This window comes from Miscanthus floridulus, chromosome 8, assembly GCF_019320115.1.
Source record: "Miscanthus floridulus cultivar M001 chromosome 8, ASM1932011v1, whole genome shotgun sequence".
NCBI classification, from domain to species: domain Eukaryota; kingdom Viridiplantae; phylum Streptophyta; class Magnoliopsida; order Poales; family Poaceae; genus Miscanthus; species Miscanthus floridulus.
The window spans coordinates 188,794,120-188,819,291 of record NC_089587.1 but is presented as its reverse complement, the minus strand read 5'-3'; the positions used below and the strand labels follow the sequence as shown (position 1 = coordinate 188,819,291).

General features: G+C 45.4%; 3 protein-coding genes and 1 pseudogene across 4 annotated transcripts; 2 read left to right on the top strand and 2 right to left on the bottom strand.

Moving 5' to 3' along the window:
• Positions 1-434: 434 nt before the first annotated feature.
• On the bottom strand, positions 435-7,817 carry LOC136474330 (serine/threonine-protein kinase Aurora-2-like). Of its 2 annotated transcripts, XM_066471922.1 has the most exons (9): positions 7,543-7,812; positions 4,169-4,279; positions 3,155-3,301; positions 2,965-3,060; positions 2,779-2,874; positions 2,579-2,675; positions 2,342-2,459; positions 1,377-1,449; positions 435-1,295 (listed from the first exon to the last, which is right to left on the bottom strand). In XM_066471922.1, the coding sequence occupies exons 1-9, from the start codon at positions 7,579-7,581 to the stop codon at positions 1,194-1,196; spliced, it is 879 nt and encodes a 292-aa protein (XP_066328019.1). In that variant the 5' UTR covers positions 7,582-7,812; the 3' UTR covers positions 435-1,193. The 2 variants fall into 2 exon arrangements, with proteins under 2 accessions (XP_066328019.1, XP_066328020.1); XM_066471923.1 differs by lacking the exon at positions 4,169-4,279 and having other exon boundaries at positions 7,543-7,817.
• Positions 7,818-8,846: 1,029 nt separating this feature from the next.
• On the top strand, positions 8,847-16,386 carry LOC136474329 (polyribonucleotide nucleotidyltransferase 2, mitochondrial-like). The gene is made up of 16 exons (XM_066471921.1): positions 8,847-9,272; positions 9,901-10,056; positions 10,140-10,310; positions 10,538-10,663; positions 10,734-10,895; positions 11,016-11,135; positions 11,456-11,593; positions 11,765-11,927; positions 12,284-12,409; positions 12,891-13,021; positions 13,135-13,354; positions 13,433-13,504; positions 14,309-14,388; positions 14,554-14,697; positions 15,046-15,720; positions 15,917-16,386. Exons 1-16 carry the CDS (start codon positions 8,904-8,906, stop codon positions 16,013-16,015), a joined length of 2,952 nt encoding a protein of 983 aa, XP_066328018.1. The 5' UTR covers positions 8,847-8,903; the 3' UTR covers positions 16,016-16,386.
• A 257-nt stretch (positions 16,387-16,643) lies between these two features.
• LOC136477778 (serine/threonine protein phosphatase 2A 55 kDa regulatory subunit B beta isoform-like) lies at positions 16,644-20,182 on the top strand (annotated as a pseudogene).
• A 1,879-nt stretch (positions 20,183-22,061) lies between these two features.
• Positions 22,062-24,704, bottom strand: LOC136477777 (RAN GTPase-activating protein 2-like). The gene is made up of 2 exons (XM_066476030.1): positions 24,557-24,704; positions 22,062-24,249 (listed from the first exon to the last, which is right to left on the bottom strand). The coding sequence occupies exon 2, from the start codon at positions 24,219-24,221 to the stop codon at positions 22,548-22,550; it is 1,674 nt and encodes a 557-aa protein (XP_066332127.1). The 5' UTR covers positions 24,222-24,249; positions 24,557-24,704; the 3' UTR covers positions 22,062-22,547.
• Positions 24,705-25,172: the final 468 nt, after the last annotated feature.

Below are 25,172 nucleotides of genomic sequence, written 5' to 3'. Positions count from 1 at the left end.
CAAGTTGGAAAATAGCCTCTTTGTCAGCTTCACAAGCATCAGTATTTTCCAATTTGTTCATCTTGTAATGGACCAAGCCAATTTTTGTTTACAAAGCAACTGAATGATCCATGAAGCAATTGCGAGCTTCCATTCCCATTCAAAAATTTATGTTGCTATCAGTCTTCAGACTAATATAAAGTAAACAACACTCAAAAGGTACATGATTGCCCCACCAGAAATAAATGGTTTGTTCTTTCTAGCATGTGCAGGGTGCACGATTGAGCAGTACAGATGTCAGTCACCTGACACATAATAGCTTTTAGTCACGAAACAAAATTGTACCTTTTCATCCCCAACAGTAACCAGTGGTCAGGCTAACGATTACATATAGTTTGTATACAGAGGACGTGATTAGTGTAAGGAGATACTACTATGTACAAGAGCTTGGTGAAACATAATAAAGTGATATAACACACAACTTTTGGGGCAACTCTTTACACACTTTGGCCAAATCACATGTATTTTAGGTTCCTACTTTTTACTCGGACTAACTTTGGCAGAAGATGGTTCAGCAATTGACAAGAAAAAGATTATTGGTAGTTTGGGGCAACCAGCTGTTCTTTGCACAGAAAATGTCCTTATCATATTTGAGTGCCATAATGTTACTCCACAGTGCCTATATTTAATCCCCTTGAATTAGCTCTAGACCGAACCCAATTGATCACTGCCTAGATTTACTCCCCTTGAGTTAGTTCTGGACCCAATTGATCACTGACAGTAGCGATATCCAAGAAGCAAACAATCTGAACATTTTTATCTGAAAAAAATGAACAAAAATCCGAATCAGTGTTTGTTTCAGATTTTAAATCTCACTTAATCTTAGAGTTACTTTTTGTGTACTTTTTATTCAAACACAGCAGTACAACTGTCTGCCATTAGATTAAAGAAGATGAACGCTTGCCCATGCAAACCCATGTGGAACACACTGCACACCCCAATACAGACACACCACCAAATAGAACACTTAAACACATCCAGCAAGGCCCGGGTTCATGAGCTGATTCCTCGTGGCATTCCATGTGTCTGCGCACTCCCCTCGAATTGGGGAGAGTGGAGGAGAGGCAGTCTTCAGCCAGTGGTGGCAATGTGTCTGTGTACTCCCCTCGAATTGGGGAGAGTGGAGAAGAGGCAGTCTTCAGCTGGTGGTGGTTCTACCCTCTGTACACGCCAGAAGGGTCGGCGTTCTGGACGATCCACGGGTGCTCAAGAACCTTGTGGAGTGGCAGCCGCTGCGCCGAGTTCTTGACCAGCATCTGTGTACAACAATTGATGAGGTTCTAAATCTGAACAGCAATTTTCTTTACGAGACAAGGGAAAAACTGAAGACTTCTTACCTGAGAAATCAAATCCTTCGCGGCAGGTGAAACGAATGGTTTCAGTGGGAACTTCAAGTTGACTTTCACTATCCTGTATCCAAGTAAAAACGACAGATTCAGAAACAGCAGTTGCTCTCTGAGTTTCACAACCACAAGGATAGATAGAAGGAATTCATGGATCTAAAACATGTGAAGCTGTGGTGATCAATATAGTGCTTCCTCTTTGTACACTAGCACTATATGCAACTTCAAAAGTTTCCTCACCAATTATCAGAGCACAGCTCAAAAGTCGCAAGAAATAATCTAGAACTCATATGGGCAAGTTAGGGACAAACGACAGATTCAGAAACAGCAGTTGCTCTCGAGTTTCACGACCATGAGGATAGATTTTTTTTTTTTTTGTGCAAGACGAGGATAGATATTCACTATGGCACTATGCTATACATATATACTAATGATAGATAGAAAGAATTCATGGATCTAAAACATGTGGAGCTATGGTGATCAATATAGTGCTTCCTCTTTGCTACACTAGCACTATATGCAAGTTCAAAAGTTTCCTCACCACTTATCGGAGCATAGCTCAAAAGTCGCAAGAAATAATCTAGAACTCACATGGGAAAATTAGGGACAAAATCGCTGCATACTAAGATCCCATAGTTGCTTTTAGAAACAGCAGTTGTTTTCAAAGCCGCAAACAAGCAAGTCAAAGACTCGAGTTTCACAACCACAAGGATAGATATTCACTATGCTATTACGTATATACTAATGATAGATAGAAAAATCATGGATCTAAAAACATGTGGAGCTATGGTGATCAATATAGTGCATTCTCTTTGCTACACTAGCACTATATGCAAGTTCTAAAGTCTCCTCACAATTATCAGAGCATAGCTCAAAATCACAAGAAATAATCTAGAACTCACATGAGCAAATTAGGGACAAAATTGCCGCATACTAAGATCCCAGAGTTGTGGAGTTACCTTCTGTATGTTTCTGAGTGCTCCTTAGCTTCGAAAGGTGGGACCCCGTAAAGGAATTCATAGCACAGAATACCCAAGCTCCATATGTCTACATGGTAATCATGTTCTGTCTTCTCCACTGGACAAATCACAACAGGATTCAGAGCCAAGGAAAGCAGATAGGCCTAGAGAGCTGGAACAGCTGTGGGAATTTTCAAGAACTAGTTGATAACTGGAGGAAAATGGTTAGCAAAGTACACATTTCAGGTGGCAGGTAATCCAGAGTTCCGCACATAGTCCGTCTTCTGCTGAAGGTGTGCACGGACCAGCCAAAGTCGGCGATTTTGATCTCGCCCTGTTCCAAGGAAACATACAACAATGCAAGTACCAGTCTTCCAAGTAAGCATAGAGTTCCAGTCTTCCAGATCAGGGATACCAAAAAAACACAATGCAAGTACCTGGGCTCCAACCAAAAGATTTTCTGGTTTAATGTCCCGGTGGATGACATGCTTCCCATGAAGGTAGATCAGAGCTCTAGCCAATGATGCAATATACTAAAAATAAAAGGAAATCTCCATTACTACTTTGGTGAAAAATGAGCTGCAGATAAATTCACCAAGTACATGTATAGAGCATCAACTCACAGTTGCTGAACGTCTCTCAGAAAAATGTTTGCACCTTGTCAGTTCCTTATACAGTTCACCCTTGGCAGCATATTCCAGGATTAGGTAAACCTGGCTCTGAGAATTCCACATGACAGAGAAATGATGATGTCTCTTGCCATATAAATGAAGCAATGGTAACTCTATATTAGAAATGTGGATATGTTTTTACCTGATCATAGAAGTACCCATACAGGCGAAGAATATTAGGATGGCGAAGATGACTCTGAATCTCCACTTCACGTCGCAGCTGATGCTCGACCTGTGATTGCTTGAGTTGGCTCTTGAAAAGCACTTTCAGAGCCACAATTTGACTGCTCTGTTCCACAAAAAGACGTACTGTAAGCCCTAGCTGCTTACTAGGATGATTAACTAGAGCATAAACAGAAAACACTCTGTAAGATGTTTCCAGAGTTGTCATTTAACATGTTTAGTAGTATATTTGCTGACTATAGCATTAGTTACAGTAGTATAGTTGCTGATTGTACAATAATATAAAAAAGTTCAGTTAGTAGATACGAAACAGGGTACAATACTGAATTAGTCAAATCCCAGCAATCTCGGTGCAGTAACCACTCAGCTAAGCTAGAGACTAAAAATAATCAGTGCAATATTTGCTGACAATTAACATTAGTTACAGTAGTATATTTGCTGAGTATACCATAATAATTAGTAAGTACAGACATTGTACAATACTGAAGTAGTCTATTCCCAGCAATCACAGTACAGTAAATCATTCAGTGAAGTTATAGACTAAAAACAAGCAGTTCAACTAACCAAAAGAAAGCTTAAACATGTTATTTACCCTCTTTTCTCAGGCCAGATAAACAATATCAAACCTGCGCTGCTCACTAGGATGATTAACTAAAGCATAAACGGAAAAAACACTCTATAAGACGTTTCCAGCGTTGTCATTCAACATATTGTTAGTCACAGCAATCTCGATGCAGTACCCATTCAGCTAAGCTAGAGACTGAAAATACCAGTGCAATATTTCCTGACAATTAACATTAGTTACAGTAGTATATTTGCTGAGTATACCATAATATAAAAAGTTCACTTAGTAGATAAGGACATTGTACAATACTGAAGTAGTCAACTCCAAGCAATCATGGTACAGTACATCATTCAGTAAAGTTAGAGACTCACAATAACCAGTGCAAGTAAGCTTAAACATGTTATTTACCCTCTTTTCTCTGGCCAGATAAACATGGCCAAACTTGCCCCTCCCAAGAGGTTTCCCAACCTCAAAATCAGACAGCACCCACCGCTTCTCCTCGTTTCCGTGGGCTGGAGCCTGCAAAGTGAAAACAAAATGCACCATTATGGGTGTGTTTGGTTCGTGTTTTAGTCCTGACTTGGCTAGCCAACTAAGCCAGGACATCACAAGCCTGGCTTTCCCAATGCAAGGTGCTGTTGTTTGGTTTACTCGCCTTAGCTAAGCCTGGCTTACCCAGATCATGTTTGGTTGCCTAGTTAGCTTGAATACAGTCAACTCAACCTCATTCAGGTAAGGTTACCTCATTGAGGTATTTCGTCGAACACGTTAGGGGCGCCTCCATCGTCTGGATCTCCAGCACATCTGCCGTCGCCATGGGACAGGAGCTCGAGCAAGGGGCTCGTGGCACATCTCCAGCAAGGAGCTCGTGGCGCATCTCCGGCAAGGAGCTCGAGCGCAACAAGCGAGCACCTCCATGGGACAGCATCGGCCATGGCACACGTGCGGAGGCGACCCTACGTGGAATTCCGGCGGCAGAGGCGACCCTGCGCGGATGTCCGGCGGCGGCAGCGACCCTGCGCGGAGGAGGACACATCGGCCATGGAAGAGGAGGTGCTCCGCGTCGGCATCGTCTTCGCATCCGGCCTGCTCCGTACGACTGGATGCAGGTTCCACCGACGAGCTCGAGCGGGTGGATGCGGGTGGGAGGTGAGGCCGCGCCGGTGGTAGTGAGGTCGGAGCGGGTGGACGAGGTGGAGCCCCTGCCGCGCGAGCTCTGCCGGGGAGCCCCCGATGCGCCGGCGGTAGTGAGGTCGGAGTGGGTGGATGAGGCCGCGCCCCTGCTGCGCGAGCTCTGCCGGGGAGCCCCGCCGTCGCGAGCGTGGACGAGGTGGAGGGCCGGTGCGCGAGCTTGGACGGCGAGCACGGACCGTGGATGGCGCGACTTGCGATGGCGAGTCGGGGGTAAAGATGTCCAACGGGCCGGCCCAGCCCGGCCCGGCACGAGCCCGTGCCAGGCACGGCCCGATGGGGTTCGGGCCGGCACGACACGTCGTGCCTACCGGCCCGTGCCGAGGCGGGAACCATGCCTGACCTACGGCCCAGGCACGGCCTGCTGGGCCGTTTATCGGGCCGGGCCGGCCCGAGACGCACGGCCAGTCCAGCGTGCCGGGCCAGCACAGGCCCACGATGAAGCGCTAGCAGCCAGAGAGGGGGGGAAGGGGACGAAGCGCGAGCAACCGGAGATGCAGTGGCCGCCGGCAACCTTGCCTTTGGGGCCCTTGACATCGGCGAGGAGACGGAGGGGGCGTCGGCGTCCGTGACGCAGAGGTGGGAGGGGAAGAGAGTTAGGAGCGCGGTGCTCCGGATCTCCGCCCGAACGCGCCCGCCGGGTCTCTGCAGCCCGCGGAACCCCCCGCAGTCGTGGTCGCCGGAGTGGAGGCGGGGAGGGGGTGGGGGCGCGGCATCGGCGCCCGTGCGCGAGGGCCGAGGGGAGGGAGGGGCGTCCCGCACGGCACCGTCAGCGCGTCCGAGGCCCAGATCCAGGACCGTGTGCGAGGGATGCGGAGGAGGAGGGGACCAGCACGCCGCCACGTCGGGAGAGAGGGAGAGGAAGGGACGACGGGAGCGGGAACGATGGGGGCGGGGGTCGCGGGAGGCTCGGGCTCGGCCGGCGCGCCTCGTGAGAGAGCGAGAGAGGGAGCGGATGGGAGCTAGGGTTCGGGTCTGAGGGTCTGAGGGAGAGCCGCCGCGTCGCGGCGTGCGCTCTTATATGAGGGGGGGGAGGCGGGGACGTTGGGCCGCGTTGGGCTGCGGGGAGGGGAGGAGTGAGGAGGGGGAGGGGGGAGGTTGCGCCGACCAACGCAGGCCGGGCCGTGCCGTGCCAGTCCACGGGCTTGAGCAGCGGCCCAGGCACGACCTGCTCCCTCGGGCCGGGCCAGCCCGGGCCCGCACGTCACCGGGCCGTGCCGTGCTCGTGTCGGGCTAAAAAAGCGGGCTTCGTGCCGTGCCGTCGTGCCTCGGGCTGCATGGACATTTATAGGCGGGGTGAAGGAGTAGCGGGAGGTGAGACGAGCCTGGCTCAAGCCTAGCTACGCGGAAACGGAGGGGATGGTCGTTTCCCCTAAAGCCTGGATAGTTGCTCCCTTTTGGCTTACCTAAGCCTGGCTAAATGGCCTGGGCAGCCAAACAAACATGGTTTGGGTGCATTAGGTGGCTAGAGGCTGAGAGCAACTCCAAGAATTTATTTAAAATTAGTAGCCAAATTTCATAGTTTAGCTATTATGTAAAATACAAAAGTTCTAAAAAAAGAAGAGGTCTACAACAGCTTAGCTATTTTTCATCTTCTATATTCAAAAAGTTAGCCACATCAAGTAACTGCCATCAATTTTCACTTGTTCCTGGCACTTGAAATAGGATCGGATCACATGTGCCAGCCAATCACAGGAGAGGGTAGGCGCGGGAGAGAAAACCATGCACGGAAGCCGCAGATGGCGAGCAGGCACGGCTCGCAAAAGATAACGACCGAGACAGCTGGGATAGCGCTTGGGGAAAAAAGGAAAATGGGATACAAGAGCTATTGGGAGTGTTTTTTTGCCAACACAGTATTTTTCTCTCACAACAAAACAACTTCAGCCGGCTTTAATACCAGCCGAACAGGCCTAATCATGTACTCTGCAAAAGGATATTGAGACAATGGACTGCGGCCAGGGTACCAAGCTCGCAAGCACTACCACAGTACTCTGAAGCTGGAACCATCGTGAGAAGCTTAATCAGTCATGAACCCTCGTTTACTAAGCCTCTAAACACAGGAAAAATCACTCAAATGGAGTGAAGTTCATGGATAACCAGACAGGAACAGAATGAAGAGTTAGAATCCTAAGCGAAGGATCTGGTAAACCCCATATTATACTTCACTGGCGCAAGGTGTAACAAGCCAAGCAAAGGGGATGCCCATGCTTTTCAACAAATAGAGGTCAAACCCTAATAATCACTCCGCAAAAGGATATATTGACAAAATGGACTGCGCACAGCTAATAAAGCAACGATATATTAATGTCACACGCAGGAAAATAAGAAACGTCTGTTTGACCCTGTCGCGTCCACGAGCTACAGCAACCACAAAACGAGAGGCAAAAGAGACGGAGGAAAATCCCCCAGATTCGACGGTAAACCGGCACCAATTTGACTACGGAGACGACTATAATCAAGCACACCAATCGCTCACCGAACCCCACGAATCAACCGCTACGCACGGAGCCCCCCAAAATCAACCGCGAGCGGATCCGACCAGGGGGAGGGGAGAGGTGAGAGGGGAGAGGAGAGAGGGAGCACTAGTATACCCTGTCCTCGCTGCCGCGCGACTCGGTGGCGATCGCCATGGCTGGAGCCTGGAGGAGCGGCGCGGAGGGGAGGAAGCGTGGGTAGGGATGGGGGACGGGGAGCGCGGAGTTTGGAATTGAGGGGAGAACGCAACGGTCGAATCCTTGGCTTCTCGCCTCGCCCGGTCGCCCGCTCGATTGCTGGTACTCAAGTTGCAGGCGGGGCGCGTTGTTAACGTAACCCGCCCACTCGCCCCGCAAAACTGGGCTTCGTGGCTGCTGTGGACAAGCTGCAATTTTTTCGTGGGCCGAAGACTTCCGGCCCTCAAAGCCCGCGAGAAGCCTCACAGCAACCCGCAAGACCCGCGGCCCACCCGCAAGGCCGCAACACCCTCCTCTGCTCTCCCTTCCATCGCCGGGCCACCACCACCGCCGGCCAAATCTGAGGTTGCCTTCCGCCTCCCGGACGACCTGGACCTCGGCGGCGGCAGCCCCGACGGCGACGCCTTCGACGAGATCGGCTCCGAGGACGACCTCTTCTCCACCTTCATGGACATCGAGAAGATCTCGTCCTCCGGGCCCTCCAACCTTGATGGTTATTTATTTTCATATTTACATGGCGTGTGCCAATTGCAATAAGAAGATTTTCTTGCTTCTGTTTTTGGCTCTAAACATCACGCCTCATGGTCTCTTCTGTTAACATTGCAGCAACTGAAGATAACTAATCAGCGAAGGAAGGTCAAGGTGCTTTTGCCTCTACCAGTTGCAGCGAAGTGCTCGTTAGCGTGTATCTGAAACCTCGCTCACAACTGATGTTCACCACTCTTTTAGTTTCTATGTAGCTTTATATATCTACTCTCACCCATGTATTTGGATCGGCATTCTAAGCTAACGAATCATTATGTTCTCATACGGCAGTGTCGACATTGTTCTCATTAAGATTGCATGAGGGACTGTACTGTACGTCTTGCGGGTCTTGCGGGTTTTGCATACAAGTTTGTTGTGTCTGCGGAACACTTGTCCGCAAGATCCGTAGCTTTGTGGCAAGCCACAAGCCCGCTAATAAACTTTGCGGCAAGCGAGGCGGATTAGCGGCCGGCCGCGAACGAGCCCGCCTGCAAGTTGACGGGGTTCTATAATTCGACACGCCTTGATAATCCTGAGCCGTCGATTGCTCTGTTTACGGTCTGGATCACGGGAGGGACAGAAACCTGGAGAAAGCTGCGGCGGTTTCGCCAACTGACCTGTGGGCCATGTTTCACAGCGACACAAACAACTCCGCCGCAACGGGGGCCAACACGGCGAGGCCAAACCAAACCATTTCTTCTTTCCCTTAAACCCTAGCCAAAACCCCACCTGTTCCCCGCTCGCCGCCCGTCACCATGTCGATGGCGGTGGCCTCCTCCCTCCGCTCCCTGGCGCGCCGCCGACCCCGCCTACGCTTGCCCGCTGCGCCGCTCGTCGTCCCCGGCGGCCGCGCGGCATTACTCTCCGGCGCGGCCGAGGAGGCGGCCCCGCTGGCTGCCGCGGAAGCGGCGGCGGCGGCGGCGCCGCCTGCCCCGGGTCGGAAGGTGCTGGAGAGCTTCCGGGAGGAGTTCGAGATCGGGGGGCGCTCCATCGCCTTCGAGACGGGAAAGATGGCGCGCTTCGCCAACGGCTCCGTGGTGATCTCCATGGAAGACACCCACGTCCTCTCAACCGTCGCCGCCGCCAAGTCCTCTGAGCCCGTTCGGGACTTCCTCCCACTAACTGTACGGATAACCCCCTGTATTTTTTCTTTTAATGTGATCGTTATGTGAGTTTGTAGAGAGCGTTGAGTTCTACAAGGAATGCCCAATTCATGTACTGCAACTTATGAATCTTGCAATTTGATATGGTTCTATACTGCCGTAATTGACCCCCATTCCATGCTCATATTTTAGCTTTTGAGGTTTTATATTGAATTTGGTTCACATTTCACAAGCCTGTTTTATATTGCAGATTAATAACTGTTCTTAACTGTGCAAATAGGGGCCCAACTGGCTTTTTTTTTAATATTAATGAAACTAAAAACTGGTGCCAGTTGTCAGTTCGATGCATATTGAGTTTGAAATGATTGCAAAACTGCAAAAGCCCTATCTGGTTATGTGGTCAACTAGCTGTGTCGTGTATGGTGTGTTATTTAATTTGTTATTTAGTATGATTCTAAATTGTAAAAATACTGAATGTTAGGATGTCATTGTCCAAAAAAGAAAATGATCTTTTGTGCTACATTCAAAATGGAAAATTGAAGTTTTGTTTGTCCTTGCATTTTTAATTGAACATTTGTTCTGTATCTTGTGAGTACTATTTTCGTGTTTCTTTTCCTCAGCAAAGTTTTTCGTTTCTGGGTGGCTGTAGGTTGACTATCAAGAGAAACAATATGCTCAAGGTGTTATCCCCACAACATATATGCGCAGGGAAGGTGCTCCTAAGGAAAGAGAACTCCTGTGTGGGCGTATAATTGATCGGCCAATAAGACCATTGTTTCCTCCTGGCTTTTACCATGAAGTTCAGGTATTCTTCTCATGATGCGTCAAATTCTCAAAGTTGGCTAAACCATCAGAACTCATAGCTAACGTTATATCCTGCTTTTTTAGATCATGGTAAATGTTCTTTCATCAGATGGAAAGCAAGATCCAGATGTAATGGCTGCAAATGCCTCTTCAGCTGCACTAATGCTATCTGATATACCTTGGAATGGGCCGATTGGAGTAATACGTGTAGGGAGAATTAATGGGACTTTCGTCTTAAATCCTACAGTGGATGAGGTAAATTGGATTGGTTTACTGACATAGGAATCATTGTGTTCTACCCTGAGTTGTGCATGTATTGTTTCCATGATATTGTACATTTATACTGCTTGTGGACTTGATATTTCTCTACCATTTCATAGCATATCTGAACGTCTCAATTTTTTTTGACCATGTATATTCTACACTACTAGAAATTTGTCTGGTTGACTCATATTTTGTGTATGTTGTACGGTGCTTTGCAGCTAGGTTTGAGTGATCTCAATCTTGTTTATGCATGTTCACGGGATAAAACTTTAATGATAGATGTACAAGCTCGTGAAATAACTGAGAGGGATCTTCAGTCAGGAATGAAGCTTGCACACTCTGAGGTATTTTCTTTTGTCTTCTGCTTCTTGATATATTGTAAGCGTATTCTCATGTGTTCGTTATTATGCTCAGGCAATTAAATGTATCGACCCTCAAATAAGGTTGGCTAAGCGAGCTGGCAAAGAGAAGAAAGAATACAAGATATCACTGATTTCAGATACATCCTATGAGAAAATTAGAACATTCTCAGAAGCACCCATTGAGGAAGTCTTCACTGATTCATCATATGGCAAGGTCAAGAGAAGCCAAAATATTCAGTGTTGATCATTTCTTTACACACACATTTGTTTTAGGGCCACCAGCAAATGCCTTGAAGTCTTCAGGGCGTGAACTTATTGGATGTTTTCATTTCAGTTTGAACGGGGGGAAGCTTTAGAAAAGATCACACAATATGTGAAGGCAAAGCTTGAAGAAGAAAATGATGAGGACAGCTTGAAGTTTCTTCATAAGGCAGTTGACACAGTGAGAAAACAGGTAGCCCACATTAATTTCTTCGGCCAAATTTGGCAAGGAAAACAAATAGCTTTGAGCATAAAATAAATGCATGGATATAATGTTAGTCTAAATTATTCCGCCATGATTTCTGAAGATACTGCTATCCATTAGTTATGGGAATTTCTGAATATCTGTGCAATTTGTTTATGGCTCTTAATAGACTGAGATCTGAATCTCCCAGCTATACTTGGCACAATGACACCACTTGATGCCACTTCATTCATTGGCTCATTGCTATAATCTTATTAAATTACCTGTGCTACTGTGTCTTGACACTGGCTCGGTGTCCGATTGTGCAGGTTATACGTAAAAGAATAATTGAAGAGGGACTTAGAGTAGATGGTAGACAACTAGATGAAGTGAGACCATTGTATTGTGAATCCAACACATATCCAGCATTACATGGGTCTGCCCTGTTTTCTCGTGGAGACACGCAGGTGCGCTCTATCGCTTGCTCTCTCTCCACAGTGCACAGTACGAAATGCTACAAGTATACAACCACACATTCACATAGTATTATTTGTCTGAATTTGGATGGACTTAACTATATTTTCAATCAAGTTATTGTATATATATACCCATGCAAATAACCAGTACTATGGTTGTAGGTTCTTTGTACAGTTACCCTTGGTGCTCCTGGCGATGCTCAGCGGCTGGATTCAATTGTTGGCCCTCCAACAAAACGTTTCATGCTTCACTATAGCTTTCCCCCATTTTCAATAAATGAAGTTGCCAAACGTGGAGGCCTGAATCGACGAGAAGTAGGACATGGTAGCACTTTTTTTCCATATGCTAAATGAATTGTCCTGAAATCTAGTTAAATGGATTTCTTGTATCCTCACCTAGTTTGGTTCATATAGAGGCTTACCAACGTGATGGAATTAGCCTTACAATGGTACCTGTGATAGTCTACTAGTATTATCCTAGCATATAAAAGCTTGGGAACTATCAAATAGTGGATGAAAGCTTGACAATTTGCTGTTGTTTGGGCATGCATGGAGTACTATAATACGCTGAATGCCATTTTCCCCTTCAGTTCTTCTAGATTTAATCCTGTCCTGATTTAGATTTGGATGAAGCAAAATGAAAACCAATATGGCAGCCATTTATTTTATACCATTGTGTAGGCACTCTTGCGGAGAAAGCATTGCTTGCTGTGCTTCCTCCAGAAAGTGATTTTCCATACACCGTTCGGGTAAATTCAGAAGTCATGGCATCGGATGGTTCAACATCAATGGCATCAGTATGTGGAGGTATACCACAAACCATTTTTCTCTTATAATGGTGCTATTCTTATAAAACTCCATCTTTCAGTTGTGGCTTGGAGATGCGTTTTGTGAGAGCTATGCTATTTATTGATATTTCTCTATGGCCTACAGTTTTTTTTGTTTTGCGGAACTTAACTCTAGGTTGGCAACATGGTGTGATTCTTTCATTTGCAAGACTATGTACTTCACTGTGATAAGAAATAGATTGACTGCCTAGTTTTATCCTTCTAGCATAACAAAACTTGTTTTTTGCACCACCTTTGTCATTTCTGACATACACGCAGCGATAATATGCTTTATATAAGATAATTTATATAGTTTTTATTCATTTCGTATAGGTTCTTGGGTTGATGCGTGAATTTTAGTGTAAACTACCTTTTCATTGTTACTGTGGTATCCTTGAACAGCTAGTAAATTATTATTTTGTGTTCTTTAATGTTCTGCTATTCTAAATGGTGACTCGCAGGAAGTATGGCCTTAATGGATGCTGGGATACCTGTAAGAGAACATGTTGCTGGTGTTTCAGTGGGTCTTGTAAGTCAAGTGGACCCAGCTACTGGAGAAATTTCTAATTATCGCATATTAACGGATATTCTGGTGAGTGTTTTGCTGTACTTCATTCAAAGATTTTTCAGTCAATTGTATTTGTTGTTTCCACAAATGGAAAAATATTGATCCTTTAAGTGAACATGATAATCAATATTTTTCAGGGCCTTGAGGATCACTTGGGTGACATGGACTTCAAAATCGCAGGAACAAGGAAAGGTATTACTGCTATTCAGCTGGATATAAAACCTGCTGGAATACCATTGGACATAATATGTGAAAGTTTAGAGCCTGCACGTAAGGCTCGAAATCAAATCCTTGACCGCATGGACCAGGAAATAAGTACTGCACGTGCTATTAACGATGGAAGTTCCCCTCGATTAGGTTTGTTGATGTACTTGCTTTGTTGTTTTTGTTTCTAGCATGATATGATTAAGGTCTGAACTGACCCTCCATTTGCAGCTACACTGAGCTTCAGCAGCGATTCTCTTAGGAAATTGCTTTTCCACAGGAAAAAAATTGACCAAGAAACAGGTATCAAGCTGTCTACATACCTGCCTTTTGTTCATGGTCTTTCTTTGTCCTCTGGTTTAGGAGCAACTAATTTCATTTGATAAGATGTTTATTGATAGTTTGGTCATTACTTGTTGTACCAAAAATCATGCTAATGAGTGATGAACTAGAGGTGTTTTTTTTTAAAGAAGTGTTTTCGTGAATCTAAAAGCAAATTTGTGAGTAAAATATAAACATATATTTCAATAGCTCTGACAGATGAAGGGAGAAAGCCAGTGGGTATCTGTGATGACAACATTAGTTCATCTTCTAGCATTAGGTGATTATATGGTTATGTACTTCAATAGGACTTCATATGCACTGGAAAACATCTTGGTTGAGATGGTTTCATTTTGTTTTTAAGGTGTGGCCTTTTGTTTTTTGTGCATTGGCTATCTACTCATGTGGGTTATGGGTTTGCATTTCTGTGAAAATCACTGAGAATATTAACATGGTTCATCACTAGTTTCCTTTTAGTTTTTTCTTTGAGGGGTTGTACAGTAGTAGGGAAAAGCCCTACTATGGCCAAATATATGAATATATAGAGTAGGCAAAGCTGTACAAAAAAACCATCAAGGGTATACTAGGAAACTCTACAACAGGCTGTTTAGCCAATTGAAGAGGCTGTCTAAGAGCGGTCTTCAATCTGTCAAAATGTAGTTTCCTTTTAGTTGACTTGTATATTTAAATGGTTGAGCATTTTTCATATAATTATGCTGGGTAACCTGGGTTATATTTTGTTAGCTACTGGGTGTTGTAGTTAATCTCTCTCTTCCATTTTCTTAGGTGCACGAGTATCAGTCAGTGATGGTACGGTCACTATTGTTGCTAAAACTCAAGAAATTATGGATAAAGCTATTGAGAAGGTACAAGTGCCTATGACACCTAATCATGAGAGCCTCAGTAGTAATTGCTTAATCATTAATGTACACATGGTGTCAGTTTGTGCTGGTTAGAATGTCAAAAGTGCAAGTGCTTCGGAGGAAAAAATAATCTTCATTTAACGAATTCTTAACTTTTCTTCGCTGTAGGTTGAGTTCCTCGTGGGACGTGAAATTGAAGTTGGTCGTACATACAAAGGAATTGTTTCCTCAATTAAGGAGTATGGCGCTTTTGTGGAGTTCAATGGTGGACAGCAAGGCTTACTTCACATTTCAGAGTTGTCACATGAACCGGTATTTCTCTTGAAATTCTGTAATAGAGGGATTGAGGTTGAATAGGGTTCATGTTCTATTTACTGAGGTTGTTCCGAATGATATCTGGAAATAGATTGTCAGTACTATCTCCCAGTACACTTAAGTCTACATTTGTTGGTTTCTTGTTAAAGGCAGTTGAATATTTGTTCGCAAATAGTTTAAAGTTTCCTTTGTAGGGCTACAGGCTGAATTTTTGTTGTGTCTTGCATTATATTGAGTGAGAGTCCGTTTTATCAACCCCATTATAACTTATTAGATTGAATACTGACATACCAGCTTTTCACCAGTTTTTAATTACTATATATTTTTTCTATTTTCTTTGTGCAGGTAGCGAAAGTCTCAGATGTTGTAACTGTTGGCCAATCTCTCTCACTCAGATGTATTGGACAGGATGTGCGGGGTAACATTAAACTTTCACTTAAAGCAACCTTACCCCAACCACGTAGCAAGAAGGATTTGAAAAGTAAGGATCCTTTGCCAAGTCAAGTTAGCGGTTGGGCTGCTGTAGAGAACATGAGTAGTGTGGATGCTGATGCTGAGCCATCCAGTACCGAACATGAAAATGGCACAACTGAGGAGGCACCTGCGTTTTCGACTCCTTCAGTTATAATTCTAAGTGCTGCTGACTGTGATGCTCAAGATGATGCAAATGGTCCTAAGAAGCGTGCAAAGGCTGCAAAGTCATCTTCTAGACCATATAAACCAGCCAGCGAATGTCATGAGGTTAGGAAAGCTACCGCTAAGAAAGCCACAGGTGCTACTACCAAGAAAACTAAGAAAGTAAAGATTGAGGAATCTGGAAGTAATGGACTGCAAACCAGTGGTTCTGATGTTCCAGAACAGACTGCTGACAACACTTTGGACCTGAATCAGAGTCCCACGAACTTCCAATCTGGGGCAATGAAGTTGGGTGATGTAGTTACAGCAAAGGTCTACCAGATTCGAGCCTTTGGACTAGTACTTGAGTTGAGTGATGGTGCGCGTGGGATGCATAAATTTGAGGTAACTTCGTACAAACTCTTGTGAAAAAAAAAACCTGTCTTTTTTGTTCATACTGCTATTAGCAACACAGTTTTTCATCCCTGTACTCCACCCTTTCAATGGCCACACTATATTAGTAGATTCTTAACCCTTGCATCCTTTCCCCCAATACTCCCAATGAACATTGGTAACTGAAATTCTGGAGCATCTGTTGCAGGCAAATGGCCAAAAGGAATTTGAAGTTGGACAGGAACTACTAGTGAAATGTTCTAGTTTCAACGCTAAGGGGATTCCTGTATTCTCATTGCTGGACTAGTAATGCCACCATTTGGGAAGCCGACAAGGGCCTTTCGCTGGAGGATTTACGGTGTTAGAGACACCTGTATACGTGTAACAGCCTAGCAGCTAATCAATAAACTAGAGCAACACAGGGCTAGCAAAGTTTTGTTCTTTCGCCGTGGTTGAGCATTGTTCTGAAACATGCAACCATGACATGTTAGTGTAGAGCGCAGGGGACTGAGTACGAACCATCCGACCTGAACCTGCTGCAGCAATTGTATATTATTAGGATTACGTTACTTATCTATCTATTGGAAATAATATAGACGACGAATATCATTCTTTGTAAGACGCACTAAACAGTGTTCCCTACTCGGTCACAGCCTCACAGGAATCCAGTTCCAGTTTGTGGTTTCTTTACCTGAATGTTCAGCTGTACCTTCTTTATTTTTCTTTTGATGTCATGAACTCATGATCATAAGATTCCATCACAGGTACGCGTTAAAAACCTCGACACAACTGCAGGCTTTAAGCAGGGCTGTTCACAAAATTTGATTGTGATTTTTTTTTTTTTAGTTTTGAAAAGTTAGCAGGAGCACTGCTATATTTAAGGAGCAGAAGTGAAGAATGCGGGCTCAGATTTCATTGCAGTATTACATAGGGGAACTTCGAAAACTCAAATGAAACTGGCCTCGGCTAGACTATCCATGGCTTGCCCACACGCCGCTTTTCTGATTTGATAGTCTGCTACCCAACAAGAATGCGGAGGAGCACGAGCTCCGTAGCCCCTTCGCGGACCACCTCTCCGTCGCCTTCTGGCCGCCGAGAACCGCAGCCGTCCCGGATTCCCCAGTGGAAGTTCTCCCAGGTCCTCGGCGAACTGCCGCCCGCCGCCGAAGCCCACTGCGACGGCGCTCCCCGTCCCCAGGATGACGACGGTATCTATCAGCCCTTGTTTAGTTCACGAAAAGTTTTCCCAAAAAATACTACAGTATCTATCACATTGAATCTTACGATACGTGCAAGGAGCATTAAATATAAACGAAAAAAAACTAATTGCACAGTTTGGTTGAAAATTACTGAGACGAACGTTTTGAGCCTAATTAGTCTATGATTAAACACTAATTGCTAAATAAAAACGAAAGTGCTACGGTAGCTAAATTTTCACGCCTAAACACGGGCTCAATCAATGTCTGCAAACTCAAACCTCAGACCTAGCCGCCGCATTTTTGTTGGTTGCTGGACTGATCGGTGCTTTCGCACGCGTGTTTCAGCGGACGAAATCTCGGCCGTCGAGTTCGACGGCCGCGGCGAGTACCTGGCCGCCGGTGACAACGCCGGGCGCGTCATCCTCTTCCGGAGGACCGACGACGACGGCGGCGACGGCGTAAGCGTCCCTGCTTTCCCGGTGCTCTGCTAATTCGTGCTTGTTGCGGCCACGGGGTGACTGACTGACGCGGGGTTTCTTTCCTACGCCTGCAGGCGCGGCCTCGTGCCGAGCTTGCGCGCGCGGACCGTGCCGGAGCTCCTCCGCCGAGGTACAGCTACGCGACGGAGTTCCAGAGCCACGAGCCGGAGGTGAGCCACCGATCATATTGTTGTGTATATCCTAGTGCACGCATGACGCATTCATTCTCTGTCGTTGACCTTGATTCCTGCCGGAGTGCCGGCGCAGTTTGACGTGATGCACAGCTTGGAGATCAGCGAGAAGATCAAGAGGGTGAGGTGGTGCGCGCGGCCCAACAGCTCCCTGCTCATGCTCGCCGCCAATGACCGCACGGTCAAGCTCTGGAAGGTATTACCGAATGACTGTAACAGATGACCCGTGTCCATGCGAAATGGATCGAGTATAACGGATTCTGTAGCTCCAGGGCAGGTCTCCGAACACAAGGCGCCGAAGAAATTGAACGATCGGCCGCGTTGGGGCACCACGGCGGCGTTGTCTCTGAAAGAACCGTATTATTCTGAATCTGAATGGGCAGCCACGAAGCCGAGGGGTTCGTCTGGAGACCCTGACGAACGTCCTGATGAAAAGGCAATGTTTTACTCTCTGCAGCTAGCATTGCTGGTCGCAATGTTCGATCTGACGGCCGAGCTCAGTTAATTTGATCGATGTACTAGGCTAGCACTATGTTTACGACTGCGTTGATTGTTTGCTGTCGTGTGTGATTTTATGGCCAGGTGGGCGATGTCGGAGATGGGTACTCTGCGAAATGCCGGAGAGTCTTCGGTCGCGCTCACGAGTTCAACATCCACTCCGTCTCGAATAACTGGTTGGCTGGTTCATTCTGCCTGAACCCTGCTGATTCTATTCTTGGCAAAGCGATCAAGGTCAATGCTTGCTCATGTACAGCGACGGGGAGACGTTCGTGTCCGCGGACGACGTGAGGATCAACCTGTGGCACCTGGAGGTGACGAGCCAGTGCTTCAACATCGTGGACATGAAGCCCGCGGACATGGAGGATCTCGTAGGTGCTTCAACATCGTTACTGAACAGATTCCAGGATCGCGAGAACCGCCTTCAGCCCAGCACATTTTTCACTGAGATCATATCTTGCATCACCGATCTGAAGTTCACAGGCGACGGAAAATAACTTTTAACTCGCGACTACATGAACCTCAAGGTGCTATAAACTCCGTTTGTGCCAAGTACCAACTGTGCAGCTACAGCTACCTATCCAGCAATCGCATCAACGCCTCACCCTGAAGCCTCGCCTGTTTGCAGCTCTGGGACCTGCGCATGGAAACCTCACCCGTCGCAACATACAAAGTGCACGAGTTCCTTCGCCCAAAGGTACGTTCACATCTTATCCTAGTAGCATATTCCTATCCGTCATCGGAATTCGTGGATCAAATCTATCCAAATTTCAGAACCACCTTTCGGTAGCATCAAAGGAAAGATGATAATTTTTCAGAAAAAAATGTTGCTTGTCTGCTGGTGCTGCAGCTGTCGGAGCTGTACACCGACGACTACATTTTCGACAGGTTCAGCTGCTGCGCCAGCAAGGACGGGCCCTACTTCGCTACTGGATCTTACAGGTTTCTCCACCCTCTGTCCGTGAATAAATGGATTCCTAAAGTTGTCTTAAGTCTAATTTTTTAAACTTTGACCGAATTTTTAGAAAAAAACCATCATAATTTATAACATCAAATTAGTATAAATACTTATACCATAAAATATATTTTCATAATGTACTCATTCTATGTCATAGATGTTGTTACTCTTTCCTATAAAGTTAGTCAAACTTAAGATAGTTTGACTCGTACGGATTTTATGAATTGATTTATTTGGTGAAATGCAAGAACACTAGTCTATAGTGAATTAGTGATCCCGCCGTCTTGGACACTCGGTCATCTTTTTCTTATGGTTCTTATGATAAGCAGCAATACCTTCAAAGTTTTCTCCCGTGCTGCTGCACAGACAAGCGGCACTACGTTGGAAGCTAGCACCAACCCTTACAGGTACATTGCGTCAAAGATTACTGCTTCTTTCTCCTCATTTCGAAAGAACAATCTAGCGTCCTATTTATCTGAATAAGATCAAACTTCCAAATTTTTCATGCCATACCATGTTTTTTATGGCTGTGGTTTGCTGCCAAATAACATCAAACTCTAAAAGTGCAAAGTTCATGACTAATACATGAATACAGTTTTGGCGTCTACTGAACCTTGCACTTTGGCCGCAGGATACAATTACAAGCTCCTACAAAGATTCCAGCGCTGCTCAGCAATTTCCCTCTTGGAGTTAATAGAAAGGTTAGGGAAGATCTATTTGCCAAGTTTTTCATGTGTGCTTTGAGGCTTTGAGCTATGTCTCAGCCAAGAGGTTATCACTGAAGGTCATCATAACATGCTCTGGAAAATCTCGTCGCGCAGGTCAGGATGGTCCGAGGTCAGACGGCAAGGAGGAAGTTTCATGCAACATGGCATCAAAGGTGAAGCATCTAGCATGGCACCCGGCAGAAAACTTCATAGTTTGTGCAGCCAATAACAACTTGTACATAAGCACACTCCAGTCATGTATGTGTACAGAGTGCAAACCACTGAATAGCATTCGTAACTAAACTGATGCCAGAAAAGAAGATGCTTTTCCATGTTACAGTGCATGTCATGAGCAGGATATTGAACTGACTGTACATTGTTCAGGATCTTCAGCAGATCATAGAAAGGAAAAGATACTCTTGTAACCAACAAAAGGGTCACCTCCTTGACTGTCTTTTCTGCTCCTCAATATATCCTTGCAATATTCCTGAATATCGAAGGGTTGACCTGCAACTCCGACTTGCTTTGTGCATTGAACAGCCTCTGGAAGCACGGAAGGGGAATGCTGATGCAGGATTTCCTCTTCTTAGATGGGCTGTCACGTTGAGCTGCAAATTGGGAAGATTTCTACTGGAGTTCCTGTTTTGAAAGGATTTTCACCTGGATTTCCTTTCTTGAAAGGATACTCAACTGGAAGACTAATAAGGATCTTGCTTTTCTCCAGTGGGCTATCCTTTCCGCCCACAAACCCTGGAGAGCTTTCATCTGGAGTTGTCAGCATCTTGCTCTTCTCAGATGAGCTGACATGCCTAGCTGCAAATTGCAGAGAGTTTTCAGCTGGAGTTCTGATCAGGATCTTGTTCTTCTCGAGTGGGTTATCTTTTTCACCCGTGAACCGCAGAGAGCTTTTGGCTGGTGTCGTGCTCAGCATCTTGCTCTCCTCAGATGGGCTATCCATTTTTCCAAACAGCATGCGGCTCTTTTCTGAGCTTCTACCCAGGATTCCGTGAACCTAGGCTCAACAGGATCAGAATCTATTGTGGTGGCCTCACCCACATGCAGAGAACCATGCTCTACTCCAAACTGGTCCCTTGATATCTTCATCTTCTTCAGTATACGAGGTTCATAAGAGCTATCCATGGATTTTGATAGCATCAGAGTGGGAAAGTCTTTGGATTTCTTGCGTATGTGATCAAAAATTGCGTTGTCTGTGGCACCTTTGCATTCTGCCTCTGCTGGTCCAGGAGCTGATGCAGCTTGCACATGTAAGCAAGATAATGCAAATTTCAGCTAGCTAATAATAAATTTCCAGATTTCAATTGAAGGAGCACAAATGAAGCATAAAGTGCATATAACTGTATACTGTTTGCAGCATTGTCTTACCTCCATACTCTTCTTCAGGCAGTAGATCAAAGCTTGGGACCTCCCTATAATCATGAAAATAGCACGTTACAAAAATACTGACCAAGGTTCAGAAAACATGACTTGAGTACAAAGTTTTTTTTCTGGAACAAAAATGGCAGGAGCTGTGCCATTCAATTATAAGAGAAAAGAGTGTTCAAAACACATATTACAGGTTGATCCCAAAGACCCAAAGACTATTTGCAAGGATCATAGAATTTATGGCAGATCTGTAGTTCTTTTTGTATATAAAATATTCTCGCATGCATTTGGCAATCCTACATCCATTTGAGCATATTGAATTTGTTTCCAGCATGGGACACTGGGACCATTTAAGTCAACATAGTAGGAGAGAAAATCAAGGGGTGTTTGAAACTAGACAAGCAAACAACCTGGTTGAGGGATAAATCTTCCCAACTGCAACAAGCAGAAGCTTTGACGATAAGCTTCATTGTATCAAACTTCAGCTAGAATTTTACCATCAGCCTCCCAGGTTTTGAGAGTGAACAATTAGATCTTAAAGGAGTCCTTTTTGACGAACAAATGCAAAACAGAAACATGAGAATGAAGCAACTGATTTGAATACTACCATCTCTTAGTAGGAAAATGGAATATATGAGAGCACATGGATTGAAAATAGTACAATAATATTCTCAGTTATCAAGTAATGCCAGGCTCCAAGTACCATACCTGCATGTCCAACCCTCAGAGTTGGGAGGAAAAAGAGATAATGTGTATTAGTGTCATTACCGAAATGATCTGAAGGAATCAACACAGTAATATTTCCTATGATGAATGTTCACTGTAATATCTTAGCAGTCGACCCTATGCAACGTCATTTCTCTAGTATTGCTTCTTTGCTATATTATCAAGCTAAACCCATGATAAAAACCTGACATACTATTAGACTTACTTGCTTGGACTGTTAGGCTGATGTTTGTTTTGGTGAAACTGTAGGGGAATCCTGTACTGCAGCAGTGTGTCTGTTAGGATGAATGCTAATATGCTATAGCTGTTGTTTGAATAAGCAATGCTTACTGTAAGTCTGCCAAGGTATTAGAACCTCAAGAAACATGGCAGTCATTGCAGAAAATATAGTGAGCTTGGCACATTTCCAGATCAGAGTTTCCCTCAGAACTCTAAGGACTTAGACATACAAATCCAACAAAACCCATCTCACAGAATACTATTTATTGTTCCACAATCCTAAAATGTTGAAAGGGGGTAGGGAGAGCGTATCCAGACCAATACAATTAGTTAATCTTCATGGATCTCAGGATCTGGCTGGTTGATATTTATAACATACAATTTGAGGCTACAGTCTAGTTGGGTTGGGTGCATCCAACGCATAAGTTCTACAGTACATTGCAACAAAATACAGTGAGCGCTATTTAACCTAAGAATGGTCAATCATCCTGCTCAACCTTCACACTCTGCAGCTTCGAATCCAGCTCGTCCTCGTTGTCCTCAGCATCCTCGTCCTCTTCCTCATCATCAGGCTCCCCATCAGGTTCATTCTCATCTAGTGAGCCCAGAACATCCAGGGATTTCTTACCAGCCTTCAGAATTTCCTTCACCTCATCAATCCCTTCATCGGAGATGAAATTTCCATTGATGTTCAGTTGCACAAAAGCTGGTTTAGTTGCGACTGCCCGCGCAAAGCACCGAGCTCCAACCCTCTGCAGCATGTTCGTGCTCACATCAAGTTCCTTGAGATCTGTGTGGCCATCTTCCAATGATTTTGCAATAATCACAGCACCGTCATCCTTCAGTTCATTTTCAGCCAAGGTCAGCTTCTTCAGTGACTGCATTGCTGTTAGGCATTCTGCCAAATCTGGGGCTGCTCTGGCATTTATTTCATTTCCTGCCATTTCAAGGACCTCCAACTGTGGTGCTGACTGTTTGAGGGAATTGACAATTGCTTTTGTACCCTTGTTCTCAAGATTGAGATCACTGAGATAAAGCTCAACAAGACCAGGAAGCTTTGGAAGGGTTTCGCTGAGAGCTAACCCCGCATCAACACCAAACAAGTTGTCCCTGAGATCAAGTTTCTTCAGACGAGTGCATGTCCCTAATGCCTCAGACAATGCGACTCCACCATCAGATCCGATCCTTGTTGCTGAGCACCTGAAACTCTCTACATTTGGGGAACGCTTAACCATCTCAGCGATATACATAGCACCTTCATCTCCAGTCATATTATTGTGGAAGTGAAGAACCTTGAGCTTCTCAGTTGCAGGAATAAGCTCAGATAGAGCTTTTGCAGCTTCCTCTGATATGCCATCATTCATCACATAGAGTTCTTCCAGGGATTCCTGTGATTTCAGGAGCTCACTGAATGCCCTGACACCCTTCTCACCCAAAGCATTGTCAGATATATTCAGATATCTCAGGACAGAACCCTCCAATGCTTTGGAGAATATGCGCATCACATCAAGTGCTTCATCCTCAGGCCTTCCTGCCACAAAATCTGAGATATCAACCTCTGTGAGCTGATTCTTAACTGCCTCAAGAATTGGCCCAGCAACATTAGCAGCACCAATACCAAAGCTCCTGTTGCTAAAGCAAATTCTTTTATACGAATTTCCTGGTTTGGTGAGTGGACTCAGCAGTTCCTTTGCTTCATCTGCCTCAATAAAAGCACGCTTGCCACCAGATATATCCATAACAGTATCAGCAGGCACAAGAGGTGTATCAGTAGGCACAAGAGGTGTATCAGCAGGCACAGGAGGTGTATCAGCTACAGGTGCCTCCAGTTCTGCAGTAGTCCTTGGGCCTTTTTTCAGAACTTCCAACATCAGCTTGCTCGTTTCCTTTGCATATAGCTGGACAGCAGAACTCCCATCGCCATCTGGCTCCCTTTTGAAATGCTCATCAGCCGAGGCAAAGCAAAGTTCTTCAATCCTTTTTGCATTCTCATGAGCCTCTTGCTTGCCCAAAAGACCATACTTGCGAGAGAAAATGGACTCTGTGGACAGATTCTCTGTCATCCTCTCAACAAGCATGAGCCGTGTGCTTTGACTTGGTGGCCACAACTTTATAGAGAATGTCCTGGGTTGGAAATCTTGTGTTGAATCCATGTGACAAGCTTGGACTTAACACAGCAACCTGTAATAGTAGAACATGATTTACTAGACTTGCTTTAATAACATAAGATATCGCAGTAGCAAAAAACACAAGAATAAACCAACAATATGAACCGATTAAATTGTATTTCCCGGTCTCTTGGAGGAACAAAACTAATGCAGTAAAGGACATAATTGTGCAGCAGATAATTTTTGCAAAAAAAAACGAAGTTAGCAGACAGAATACAGTATACATTTCTAATTTGATCAGATCCGGAGACAAATAGCTCAAGTTAGGGTTTGGGTTCTCAGCTTCGCACAGCAGGAACGGAAGAGAAGGGTGGGCGTACCTGGCGGAGCTTGTCGGCGGCGAAGAGCCCGAAGAAGACCTGGCGAACGGACCGATGGGCACCTGGGCAGCGGGCAGCGGTCGCCCAGTCGTCGCCGCGAGGGAGGGAGAGATAGAGAGAGAGCGTGCCCTTGGGGAACGGTAGAAGAAAGGGCAGTGCTGTTTCGAATTATTAGATCCCGCGCGAGACCGTGTGGCTCGGTGTTCGGCTGAGCAACAAGCCGGCTGGCTTTTTTTTTTTTTTTTTTAAGTCAGAGCAGTATTTTTTTCTTACCACCAGTCTATTCGGTTAGCTGGTTCATATCGTTACTGGTTTGTGAAAAAGTACTGTTGGCTAGTTTATGTGAGAGAAAAATACTTTTCTGACTGATCGTTTACGACATGCCACAGCTAAAGGCTGATTCCAGACATCGTTTTCCATGGACACTAAAATTTTCATACCAGCCGAACGCTGCCAGGCCGCCGCCGCTGGGGAGCGAAATGTATTGCTAGGGTTAGGTTTGGAGTATATACGTGGGCTAGTTGGGCCACTCGGGGTGTACGGGATGGGCTGGGTCACAGCTCACCGGACATACAGTAGAATATTAGAATTAGAATACAGAAAAGATAAAAAGTTC

Excerpts from the sequence above, each read along its gene's own strand:
- LOC136474330 (XM_066471922.1), bottom strand. The coding sequence starts at position 7,581 with ATGGCGATCGCCACCGAGTCGCGCGGCAGCGAGGACAGG. Across the intron at positions 2,460-2,578 it reads TTACCTGCCACCTGAAATGT|TGGAGAAGACAGAACATGAT; the intron begins GTACTTTGCTAA and ends TGATTTGTCCAG. Across the intron at positions 1,296-1,376 it reads CGAAGGATTTGATTTCTCAG|ATGCTGGTCAAGAACTCGGC; the intron begins GTAAGAAGTCTT and ends TGTTGTACACAG.
- LOC136477777 (XM_066476030.1), bottom strand. The coding sequence starts at position 24,221 with ATGGATTCAACACAAGATTTCCAACCCAGGACATTCTCTATAAAGTTG.
- LOC136474329 (XM_066471921.1), top strand. The coding sequence starts at position 8,904 with ATGTCGATGGCGGTGGCCTCCTCCCTCCGCTCCCTGGCGCGCCGCCGA. Across the intron at positions 9,273-9,900 it reads GGGACTTCCTCCCACTAACT|GTTGACTATCAAGAGAAACA; the intron begins GTACGGATAACC and ends GGGTGGCTGTAG. Across the intron at positions 13,505-14,308 it reads AAAAATTGACCAAGAAACAG|GTGCACGAGTATCAGTCAGT; the intron begins GTATCAAGCTGT and ends CCATTTTCTTAG.